Here is a 12,046-nt window from a genome sequence, read left to right as displayed (position 1 = left end):
TTGGAAGAGAGGAAACTCTTGGGACCATGAGATCAAAGGCAATCTATCAGATGCCGGAGGGCAGATCCATTATCCGCGTGCTTTTCCACTGTCCTGTCTCTTACAATCCGACATTCCCAAAAAAAAGTCTGGCCTTTTTCAAAGGGGAAGATGAAGGGCTAATCAAACAGCCCGCTATTTTTCTCCCTCCCCCTTTTGCACTGACAAATGTCGCCCTGTAAAAATTCCACTGTTCCTCATCTGTACCTTAAAGTCCTGCAGCTGTGCTGAGAACCACTGGACGAGAGGGTTGCCAGATTCACACTGAGCTGATGGGGGAAATACAGCAAAAATTCATCAATGAAAGACATGGTGGCTTGGTGGTGAGCACGTTCGCCTCCCAATGCTAGATGGAGTTTCCACGTTCTTCCTGTGTCTGTGTGGGGTTCCTCCAGAGTCGTCAGGTGGGCGGTCGTTGGGAGGATGCTATACGCATTTGGCTGTGTGCGTGTGGATTGAATGTTGAATGGAATGGCATTGTGTGCAGTGTTGATTGTAAAGCTTCCTTGGGTGTCTAGAAAGGCAAGTTTAACGATAAGTAAATAAATAAAATTTTGGAATAAAGAGAAATTAAAAAGTATGTGTGTAAATGTGTGTTTCACTGCACGGATTGGGTTAAATGCAGAGAACATATTCCTCTGTGTGCAAAGTGATTCTAATTCTGAATTATTTAGCGGTGTAAACTACTAGTGTTCTCCCCGTATCCGTGTGGGTTTCCTCCCACAGTCCAAAAACACACGTTGGTAGGTGGATTGGCGACTCAAAAAAAGTGTCTGTAGGTGTGAGTGAATGTGTGAGTGTGTGGCCCTGCGAAGGACTGGCGCCCCCTGCAGGGTGTGTTCACACCTTGCGCCCATTGATTCCGGGTAGGCTCCGGACCCACCGCGACCCTGAACTGGATAAAGGTTACAGACAATTAATGAATGAATGAATGAAAACTGCTACTATTGAGTTCAGATCACAGATTACATATTATTTATGCTTTAAATGTCATAACTCCCATTTTACTCTCACCCTCTCTCTCTCTTTTGTGCGCACACACAAACACACACACACACACACACACACTCTCTGTTCGCTTAATCCAGAACATGGACTTGGGCCTCCTCATAGCAAGTTACTACAACATAGCTGTTCTATGTAAGTACGAGGAGTGAGGAAATAAAGTGTAAATTAAAGACACTTTCTTATAGGCACTCTCAGGGTTTAAAGGTTTAATCTGAAAGCCATTAAAAAAAACCAAGTGCCCTTGACCTGGACCAGGTCTGCGTCCTCTCCCTGAAGTCGCTAACTCAGAGGAAAGCGACGAGTGCTCAGTGTGTGATAAGAGGAGGGATGGAAGAGGAGTCATTAAAGCTGCTGTCTATTCCTCAGCGGAGATAAGAGGAAACTCATTCAGCCGGACGACCCCGGACGATTAAAGGGCCAATTCACCAGCCGTCAGTCAAGCCTGACAGGAGCCGGATTTAGCTTCAATCCAAGAACGAACAAAACGACACAATGAGAGGAGTTTCCTCAATACAGACCAACACAGAGGCCATTTAAATTCCATTGTCATCTAAATTGCAAACGAGGGCTTTCACGTTCATGAAGAGGGTCACCTTTAATTCACGTGATGCTCTGGATATTTAAAACAGGACAAACCTTTAACATCAAACTCCTTTTGGCCCGAACACAACCGATACACACCTGCACTACACTGGAAAATATCTGTGGACACCTCCACATACAGATTCACTTCTGAAATGAAGGACATTGCTCAGGATAACACCACTGTACAACGCACACACAACACAACGAATACACACACACACATGCACAAACACACAAGGTAGTGCACTAGAGGCAGCAAACACACACACAAGTACACTGGGGGCAGCAAACACACACACACACACACACACACACACACACACTAGCATACTAGGGACAGCAAGCACACCTACACTAGCAAAAACACACATTAGTGCACTAAGGGCAGCAAAGACACACACATATACAAACACACACACACACTGGGGGAAACAAACACACACACACTAACACACTAGGGTAAACAAACACAAACACTAGCATACTAGGGGCAGCGAACACACCTACACTAGCACAATCACACATTAGTGCAGTAGGGGCAGCAAAAACACACACACACACACACTAGCACACTAGGGGCAGCAAAAACACACACTAGAGGCAGCAAACACACACACAGCACACAAACTAGCACACAAACACACTAGAGCAAACACACGTTAGTGCACTAGGGGCAGCAAACACACGCACACCAGAGGCAGTGAAAATACAGACACACACACACACGCGAGCACACCACACACTAGTGCAAACACACACACACTCACAAACTAGGTGCAGTGAACAGACAGACACACACACACACACACACACACACACGGTTGACGAATTAGCTTTGGATCGCGAACAACACTCCAACTCATACCAAAGACATTGTACGGACCTCCATTTCTATAGAGAACACAGTTCCACTGTTCCAAACCCATGTCCTGGGGGCTTTACTGCCCTCTAACCCACACTGGACATAGAGCATGGAGACACAACGGAACAATAGTCGACTGATATTTGTAACACAAACAAAAGGTCAGTAACAATCGCATCATTTAACATCCTTGACAAGCACCACACTCCTGGACTCACCAGTTTCTCTTTGAAGATCATCTGCCTCAGCCACTTAAAGTCCAGAGGCTTAAAGGCAGAGAAGACGAAGAGGGAGTCTTTCTCATAGCGTTCAGACTTCTGGATTGCCCCCTCTGGGTAGGTTATTCTCAGGGTGGTCTTAGTGCCCACATCTCGGGTGTAACCGCTCACTGGAGCCTCGTTTAATCTGGAAATCAACGTTACGGCAGTGTATGAAAATTACAAAGTCAAAAAAAGCAGGGGAAGGGGAACAATATCTCATTTTCTTCATTAGAAAAAGTCATTAGGTAGCAGTTATCCATTTTTCAGCATCAGATACTGTGTACAGTCTACATTATATGTGTTTCAATTCTGATTTGGACCAGACTAAGGTTCTGAGACTAAGGTTTTTTCTTTGTGAATAATTAAATGCTGTGAATACTCACCTCACAACAACGTCATATTCATCGATACGAGATCCCAAAGACTTATTGGCCAGGATTCCTCCATTACCTACTATTATGCACCTCTTACAGCTCAGTCTGCCGGAGAGAAGCCATAAAAACAATCAATCACAACCTTAGAACCGATAATAACTTCATTCATCATTGTTGCTACACCGGCCTTTGTAATCCTGAAATCCCAGAAGGTCAATAAACTCACGTAATCCAACCAAAGTCATTGGGAATTCTGCACGGCAATCTTTAATCACGTCATTGATTTGATGTATTTTTAATGTGCAGAAACATAGTCACGACACCATGACACCGCCCTGCTTATGCTGTTCAAAATAAAGCCCCATTTCTGGTTTACTCTTTACTAATTATGATGACTATTCGCAAGGGTTTTGTGCAATAACATTCACCCTGCCCCTCATAAACTCACCTGTCAAGTTCTGGACCCAGTCCATAATTCTTCGTGGCAGTTAAAATATTGTCTATGATTCGTTCTGCAAAGGAAACACAGAACAGAATGCTCCGGTTATAATCAATATAACTCTCTACACCGGCCGAGTGTCAGCCTGCAATGTGACATGCTGGTTTTTATTTTTCTGAAGCATCCTGCTTCCAGTTTCGAGCTGCTTATGATGCTCAATATTTGATTCAAACACTGACTTGACGCTTGTGGTGCAAACACACTGTGACGGTTCATTCATAATAACTGCTGCTAGTTTGCACAAGCTTTACAGAACACTGGTAAAAGTCCCATACACCCTAATGAGAAACCATAATATCACACCTTTTGAGGATGTTTAATGTATATTATTATTTTCAGGTGATACTGCTTTTTGGAGAGAATCTGGCGGATCTGCTTTTGGAAATATAATATAAAACTGCATTAAGAAATCCAACCTAAATATGTGACAGTTTTGACAGCTGGTCAAGTAGCGGCACGGTGGCGCTGCTGGTAGTATTGCTGTCACACAGCTCCAGGGTCCTGGGGTTGTGGGTTTGAGCCCTGCTCCGGATCTGTGAGGAGTTTGGTGTGTTCTTTCAATGTGCACATGGGTTTCCGCCGGATGCTCTGGTTTTGTCTCGTGTTGGTAGGTGGACTGGCTACTCAAAAGTGTCCCTAGGTGTGAGTGTGAGTTATTCTGTGTAGGCCCCAGACCCAGAACTGAAAAAGTGGTTACAGAAAATGAATGAATAATAGTATTTTTTTACACCTTATGAATACACCTTAATAAAATGCGAATGTTGGTGATATTAACTTCCTGTTTGTGGCACATTAGTATATGGGAGGGAGGAAACTTTTCAAGATGGGTGGTGACCATGGTGGCCATTTTGAAGTCGGCCATTTTGGATCAAACTTTTGTTTTTTCAATGGGAAGAGGGTCATGTGACACATCAAACTTATTGGGAATTTCACAAGAAAAACAATGGTGTGCTTGTATCTTTGTAACTTTATTCTTTCATGAGTTATTTACAAGTTTCTGACCACTTAAAAAATGTATTTAAAGTGCTGCCCATTGCAACCCTCTTCTCCCACTCTTCACACACTGATAGCAACACCGCAGGAGAAATGCTAGCACAGGCTTCCAGCATATACTTCCCATATACTAATGCGCCACAAACAGAAAGTTAATATCACCAACCATTCCCATTTTATTAAGGTGTATCCATATAAATGGCCCACCCTGTAGACGTTCATCTTTAATGTATTTAAAGTTGAGAAGTTCCAAACACTCCATAGATAGACTGTGTGCAATTTATTAATATATTAATATGAATATTTGAACATATATCACAATACATTAATTAAAGCTATTCCTAACACCGACATTGCAGTGATCATGCTTTAAATATGAAGAACAATTAAAATGACATTCAAATTATTTTATTAAGATACACCATGTGTGAACGCAAAGCTTTTTTATTTTCCAGTTTTAAATGGTTAAGATAGTAAACCAAATGTGTGCATTAATATTTAAAATTTATTTAGGGTTCACAACTGGACAATGCAGACTACTGTTGCACTGTTTTACATAAATGTTCCCGTTTTGTCAGACGGTGTGTGCATGAGTAATGGGAAATAAATGGGAAGCATCGTCCCTGACTCTCCGACGGTGGTCTGATGGAGAAAAGGCGGTGTTCCTGAACTCCGCTGAAAGGTTTATTAGGAAGCGGAATCTTGGTGATGGAAAAAAGCAGCCTGTAAAACAGGAATGTCATTTTCAAACAAGCACATTCCCGTGACAAACTCCACAATTTAAAGCCCTCAGATGCTGAGGGTGAGGTCCTGATGTAAATTTTACTCCGGTGTTTGGTCATAGTGATCATTCCTACGATGCCAAGGCTCAGTTTTCTGATACCAATGTGAGCTCTACTCTTCCCGGCAAGAAGAGCAGTAACGGCCCACATATTTATTGTTTTGGTGAACGTTGGATGTGTGTCAGGACAAGCTTTACAGGAAATATGGACAATGTTGTGACAAATTCAGATACAGATTTCAGAGGGGCTAAAGATTATGATCACTTAAATATCATTAGAGTTATATATAAATAGTTTGGAATAAACAGTGCTTTACAGACTAATGTTGTAATTAGTATCAATTAACATTTAGATCATGGCTGCCCTAATTTTATCTGAAAATAATAACTCACTTTATACTTTCCAAATCTTGTCAATAGAGTTGTGTTCTACGGTTTCTCATTTAGTTGAATGGGGGTTTACCAGTATTCTACAAAACAGCAGCTTATCCAACTAGGAAACAGTAGCTATGAAATATGCATTTGTGGGCGGAGTTCCCAAATGTGGGTGGAGGAAAAAGCTGAAGTGATTCACTCTCCCAGAGTTTCCCAGCAGTTCCTAGACTGTGTGTGAGAAACACAAAACATTAGAGAATGAAAGTCTTCACCAACAGAGGCTCATGACAAATGTGTGCACCTGGAATCGGGCAAAAATAAATAAATAAGCAGCATTACAGCTCCTAAAAAGCTCCTTCAATATCCCATTTCCCCGTCACTTGAAGGAAGTTTTAATACTGAGGATAAATGTTAGTCGAGCACAAAAGGCCAGTGAGCGGTTAATGGGGTAATGAGTCGCTCGAAAACGTGCTGATGGATATGGTTCAGCCTCGTCTAGATTACACCGGGAGGAAAAATGGGGTCGTTGAAAAGTAACCGGGCCAAGACTGAACTGGGGCAAACCTGGCGGGACACCAGAAGACCCTGCTCTCTTAGAGGACCATGGAAAATATTCAACTTAATTGATGTTTTAATAGTGTTCTGTTTGTGGAAGAAACTGAAACTGGAATTCAGGACAAAAAAAATAAAATAAAATAAACTCATATCAAACTATATTCATTACAGTTGTGTACAATTAAAATGATGCCTCAAAATATAATATCATTGACAACAAAGAGACATTTTTAACAAAACTTGTTTAAACTTCTTATTCAATCTTCCATTCAACCTTAAATAGTGCAGCAGTTATATTCTGTCATCTCAGCTACCTTATTCAAATTTGTTTTCAGTTGCACCTTAAAATGTGCTGCAGATCGATTTAACTCAGCTAATACATTCCAATTCCAGTTCCACCTTAAAAATTGTACAGCAGTTACATTCTGCTGCCTTCTGTACATATTCAGTTCATATTTTTCTCTCTACCTAAATGGAGGTAAATATTATGTCACTTAAGGTGGAACAGATACAAATAAACAGCTTATGCACCAGAATGTTACATCTTAACAGCTTAAGGTGGAATGGAAAATTTGAATAAAAAGGAGCTTTATCTTCATTATTCCTTGCACTGTTTCTCAACCTCATTTTGTACCATAATTTAACAGATCAACCCCCCCACACACACACTCCCAGCCCCTACAGTTACAGATACTGACAAAGTGTGAGGAACTTTATTAGAGCGCCGTCTCCTCTTCCGGTTCTCAGAGAACACACTGATAGCTGGAATTCCTGCTGTAAGCAATATTAACCATAACTGTGGGGATAATGATTAAAGAGACACAGGGAACTCCAGAGCTCAGTGTTTGGACGAATCGGTGACAGCTGCCATCAAGCATCACCGACTCCAGAGTAAACAGCGTATCACTGCAGCAGGTTCCTTAAATAAAACCTGCCCAGAGCAATGGCTGCTAATCGCTTTCCGATAATGGGATAAACACTTCATCCAAGCATTTCTCTGTCCAGACAGAGTGAACGAAGCAACCCCTCACCTTCAGCACACTGTTTGGGCGAAGAAAATCAGAGTGTGACTGATGGGGGAGAGGCCTGGGTGTCGTACAAACACTTCTGGAATGTGGGAAGCAAGGGGTGGGATCAGTTTCCCAAAAAGTATAAAGTTTTAGCAGGTAATATCATTTTAAAACAACGATAGTAATTTTAACTTAAAATTACAGCTTCAAAATCATTGTGATGTTCTACTGTAATAGGAAGCTTTATTAGGGAGAGTAGAGTCCCTGTCCTTTATAATCTGGGCTCAGCGCCACAGAAACTGCACTATGGAACTTCTGGGGGAAGGTAGAAACCACCCCTACAAGACTGCTGTGGGGGGAGCCCAGGAGCCAAAATGCCCAAATCTTACATAGTGTTCCTTTAAGATATCTTCTGTAAGGTATTAGAAGGTATAAGAGTGGATTAGTAGAACATAGCTGTGCTAATTTTATGGCATTCCGTCCCAGAAGCATTACTAATGTCAGATACTAACGCTGCTTGGTTACTTCTTGATCCTAAAATATCCTCAATCACTTCAGTGGCTCAGACCTAGGGGGATGTATAGTCTTCTAGCTGACAGCTAGCATTGGACACAGTGAACACAGGCTGCTCCAGTGTGGCCCACTTATTTCATGAGGTTCTACTGATGTTAAACAAACTGAATCACTTTGTCAATGTTTTCCACTGCATGGTACTTACTCCACTCAGCTGGTCCCTGGTATGTTTTCCACTACCAGACTCATGCCCTGAAATGTATCCGGTGTCATCACAAAACCTTGTCTTTAACGGCAACAGCAGGCTTTGGAAACCACAATAAAGGCGGCGGTAACGTTAAGCATTGTTTACTTATCGTGTATTGGCCTGTTGTTGTTTTTTCAGACTTAACAAAGCTCCATCATCAATTCAGACAGATCAGTAGAGTTTGTTCCTTCCTTGCTCCAGCGTCTTGCTGGATTCTTTTGTCGGCCACCGATCCATGGAACATTTGAACCACGGCATAATTTTACAAGCTGCCGTTGTGAGTCAGATAAAACAAATTTGATCTCTGCTGTAGCTGGAGATGGAGAGTTGGTGCTGGACGTCTGCATTGCGTGGCATAAAGTGATGACTCTCTCAGGACAATCAGCACTCTTCAAGGTTTAACATGTAGGTTTATTAAGGTTTAGTCCCTACTCGGTTTGTTATGAACCACAAGAGGGCAGGGACTACAATAAAAACAAAAAACAAATCAAAATAAAAATCAGTGGAATGGAGAAAAGCCAAGTACGGTTGACTGGGGACCATACAGTGGAAAAGCACCATTATAGAAGCTCAATCCACTCATTTTAAGCTGTACACATGAAGACAAACAGATACTGGCCTCTGCTCCTGTTTTGTTTTTCCATCAACAAAAGCAAGACCAACATTTGAATTGCTGTACAAAGGTACCTGCTGTGCTCAAGTAAGTTGATGGTTGATGTCTGAACAAAAAACCCAAAGGAAGAGCCTCAGAAATGAATCACCAGATGCACACAGAAAACCTTCCCATATCCAGCGGAGGAGTCCACTGGCTGCTCTCACTGACTCATCTCTACTCACTCATAACACTTTCAAAGTTGCACAATGTGGGACGACACTTTCAAGTCTTCGTTTACAAATACTGGCCAGGAAAGAGAAACCAATCCATGAAAAGTCTCGACGTGTGCAGACTTATATAACCCACCGTTCCCTAAATATGTTCTTGCTTTGTTTGTTTTAGGTCGCATTTTTCTCGTTCAAACTGCAAGAGTCATACTACATTTTGGCCCTGTGGACTATTCTGAGTCCAGCAGTGACACTGAGGCGTTTATAAACTTCAGGAGCGCTGCTGTGTCTGATCCGTATTGTACCAGAGCAATTTAATATATAAAAGTTTAGTCTGATCACTGCATATCAGTTTTAAAAGCAGAGAAACCACAGTAAAACAGTCACACGCAAGTGAATTAGGACACTTTTTGGTACACGAAAAAAAAAAAAAACCTAAACAAACCACAAACAAAGAAAATGGCAGAGAAATATAAATAAAATAATATGGGCCCTTTAATTCAGACTAATCCTCAGAGCAGAAATCACAGCAGAAGCCGTAGGTGGCCAAAGGAACAGTGTGCACTAAAATTGTCAGCAGAGAGACTGCTATTTTTACATCCTGGTGCTTTGTGCCGATCTGTTCACGACCCACACGTATTACCTCTCCGAGCGAATAAAGCTCAAAGGGAAGGAACACTGCTCCCACGATCCGTGGAGAAAAGAGCAACCTGGAGTAATGTAAACATGCCTCTTTCTCTTTAGAAAGACCCTCGGCCCAAAACAAAGCTCACATTCAGCTCTGAGTGCCGTCAAGTGCTGGAAAATCTGACAAACCGCTGATCTTTTCACAGGCTTTCGGATCTAATCACAGGTTGGAGCAGCTGTGCGTGACGATGAAACACGTATTCACTCGTACAGCGCTGGAATACACCGGTGACCTGTTCATTTAGCACCGTGTTACTTCACAGCTCCCAGGCGCACTGCTGCTCAGCGGCTGGCACAATGGGACCCTTCTTCAGCAGGTATTCTTCAGGAGCGCTGTTCTTCTTCTTTGATTCCCTAATCTTACAGATCCTCACTGGATCACTGGGAGAACTCCACGATGAACGCACTAACACCAGTGTTCATTTTGGCTGCTGATTTGGATTTGTATTTTTAAGCCTAAGTTTTAAGTTTAGTCTTTTTGAAATGTGTATTAGTTTCAGATTTTAGTCATTTAGTCACACACACACACACACACACACACACACACAATATGAAATGTTTTACTGAATTAAATTTTTTCTTGGATTTTACTGGAGCCGCCTTCCCATTTTTTTGGCAACTCAAGCATTCACCTCTTTTTTTATTCATTTATTTGTTTATTTCTTAGAGCGGGAATCATCTGAGATCATCTAATGTGAGCTCTGAGATCATCCACAGGAACAGTAAGGAAACACCCAACTATGCATCTTTAGCCTACTGAGTAGTTTCAAACGAAAAAGATTTTAATGCTGAAAATATTATTTTACATTTAAACCTGTATAAAACACCCCTTCCATTTTGTTGGCTACCCACTGTGGGGTCGCGGCCCCCAGGTCAAGACTTGCTGAAATACACAGGCGTCTGATACGAGAGCCACGTACAACACATCAAACCTGTTACATCTAAAATGTCTTTAAACAGAAGAAGATAAATATCACATACCCTGTGTCTTGAATCCAAATGGAGGTAAAAAGTTGGTGACTTTCGTTAGTCGCCTAAAGTTTCGGTCAAGGAACATTGGAGCGGGCTTCACAAACCTGTAAAAGGAAAACACTCTCTAAGACACATAAGACCCCAGACAGCCAACAGCAATAGAAACTGGCACTTCACGTCAGATGCGGTGCAGAAACCGAAGGGCTTGTTTCATCCTGTGTTTTCAGCGCAAAGAAAGCTCAGTGGGGGTGTTGTTTCACAGTGTGTGGGTTGGTGGGCTACAGATACTCACTTTAATATGAATTAGCTTTAGCAAGGGAATTTGTCTTAATATGACTCCTTTAAAGCTTTCATTTCTGAGTGAGATGATGAAACTAAGCTCCCCTTTCGATTCAGAACTGAACAAGTGTGGTTTCTGAATTTTTCAGGGTCCTGCAGTACATACTGCCATGCACACTAGAGTTTATTACTATATACGCATTTATAAACTGAAGAAAATAAGAATAATAATAATAATATGTTACACTTAAATAGTGTATATATGTTATATATTATGATTATTATTAACTACAGGGTATACTCAGTCTCTCAGACGTAATTTTATCTTATCAAACACACAGACTCTACATATTACAGTACACTACAGAAAACACATTGCAGACTATAGGCCCATGCAATCAGAATTAATACAATTTAAAAAATAATGTACTGAACACACAGCACTACTCTTCAGTCCAGACATCTGGAGCCCAATGTTGAATAATGTTTAAATGGGCGTTTGTCTGTGAGAGGTCAATGTTGGCGGTGGGTCTCTGCTGTGACCCTGGTCAGAGTTTAAGACAGCAGAGTTACAGCAGAGTTAAAGCAGCAGGCATCAATCACTGACCCCTGAGCTGAGCCACAGGTCATTTCCCACACACACACACACACACACACACACACACCTCACTTGGCTTCTGGAAACACAGCGCAGGATGGACGCTCCTGCCTCTGACCCACGTCCCTGTCCACCATCCTTTATCCCCCAATGGCTTCTCGGTGCATTAAAACAACACAAGTGGGGAATTTTTATGGAGGTGTTAGGTTTAATTAGGCCCAGAGCACAGGGGACAGGCTGAAGTTGATTTATAACAGTGTCAGGAATCCTCAGTAGACATCATCTACTGGCATGGACATTAAGCTGGACAATTTAAAGGGACGAATTCTACCCGTTTTACAAGTGGACACAGTTCTATGGATTGAGTCAAAACCCCACAAGCCCTACAGCCTTTCAGTCTAAACAGCCCTGTTCAGAACACCCACTTTCAGCACCTGTTCTTTTAAATGATAACGAGCCGCTTGCTGTTCCCCCCGACCCTGAGCGCACAGCAGTGAGGAGCAAGGAGCAGAAGCTCTGGTTTTAGCCGATTATTCTCGGTTCTTTCATCTCGGTTCTCACTCAGTGCTCTTATTTCTCAGCGCTCA

General features: G+C 42.0%; 1 protein-coding gene across 3 annotated transcripts in view; it reads right to left on the bottom strand.

Moving 5' to 3' along the window:
• Positions 1-12,046, bottom strand: part of st3gal3b (ST3 beta-galactoside alpha-2,3-sialyltransferase 3b) — an 84,769-nt gene that overhangs the window by 32,346 nt on the left and 40,377 nt on the right. For all 3 annotated transcript variants that reach the window (XM_066652424.1, XM_066652425.1, XM_066652426.1), the window contains 4 exons: positions 10,592-10,686; positions 3,577-3,640; positions 3,138-3,233; positions 2,713-2,899 (listed from right to left, as the gene is read on the bottom strand). In XM_066652424.1, coding sequence (XP_066508521.1) covers positions 2,713-2,899; positions 3,138-3,233; positions 3,577-3,640; positions 10,592-10,686 — 442 coding nt within the window. The remainder of the gene's footprint in view (positions 1-2,712; positions 2,900-3,137; positions 3,234-3,576; positions 3,641-10,591; positions 10,687-12,046) is intronic.

The sequence above is a fragment of the Hoplias malabaricus genome, chromosome X1 (genome assembly GCF_029633855.1).
Source record: "Hoplias malabaricus isolate fHopMal1 chromosome X1, fHopMal1.hap1, whole genome shotgun sequence".
In the NCBI taxonomy this organism is placed as follows: domain Eukaryota; kingdom Metazoa; phylum Chordata; class Actinopteri; order Characiformes; family Erythrinidae; genus Hoplias; species Hoplias malabaricus.
The sequence above is the reverse complement of the archived record's forward strand: the minus strand, read 5'-3'. Positions and strand labels throughout refer to the sequence as shown.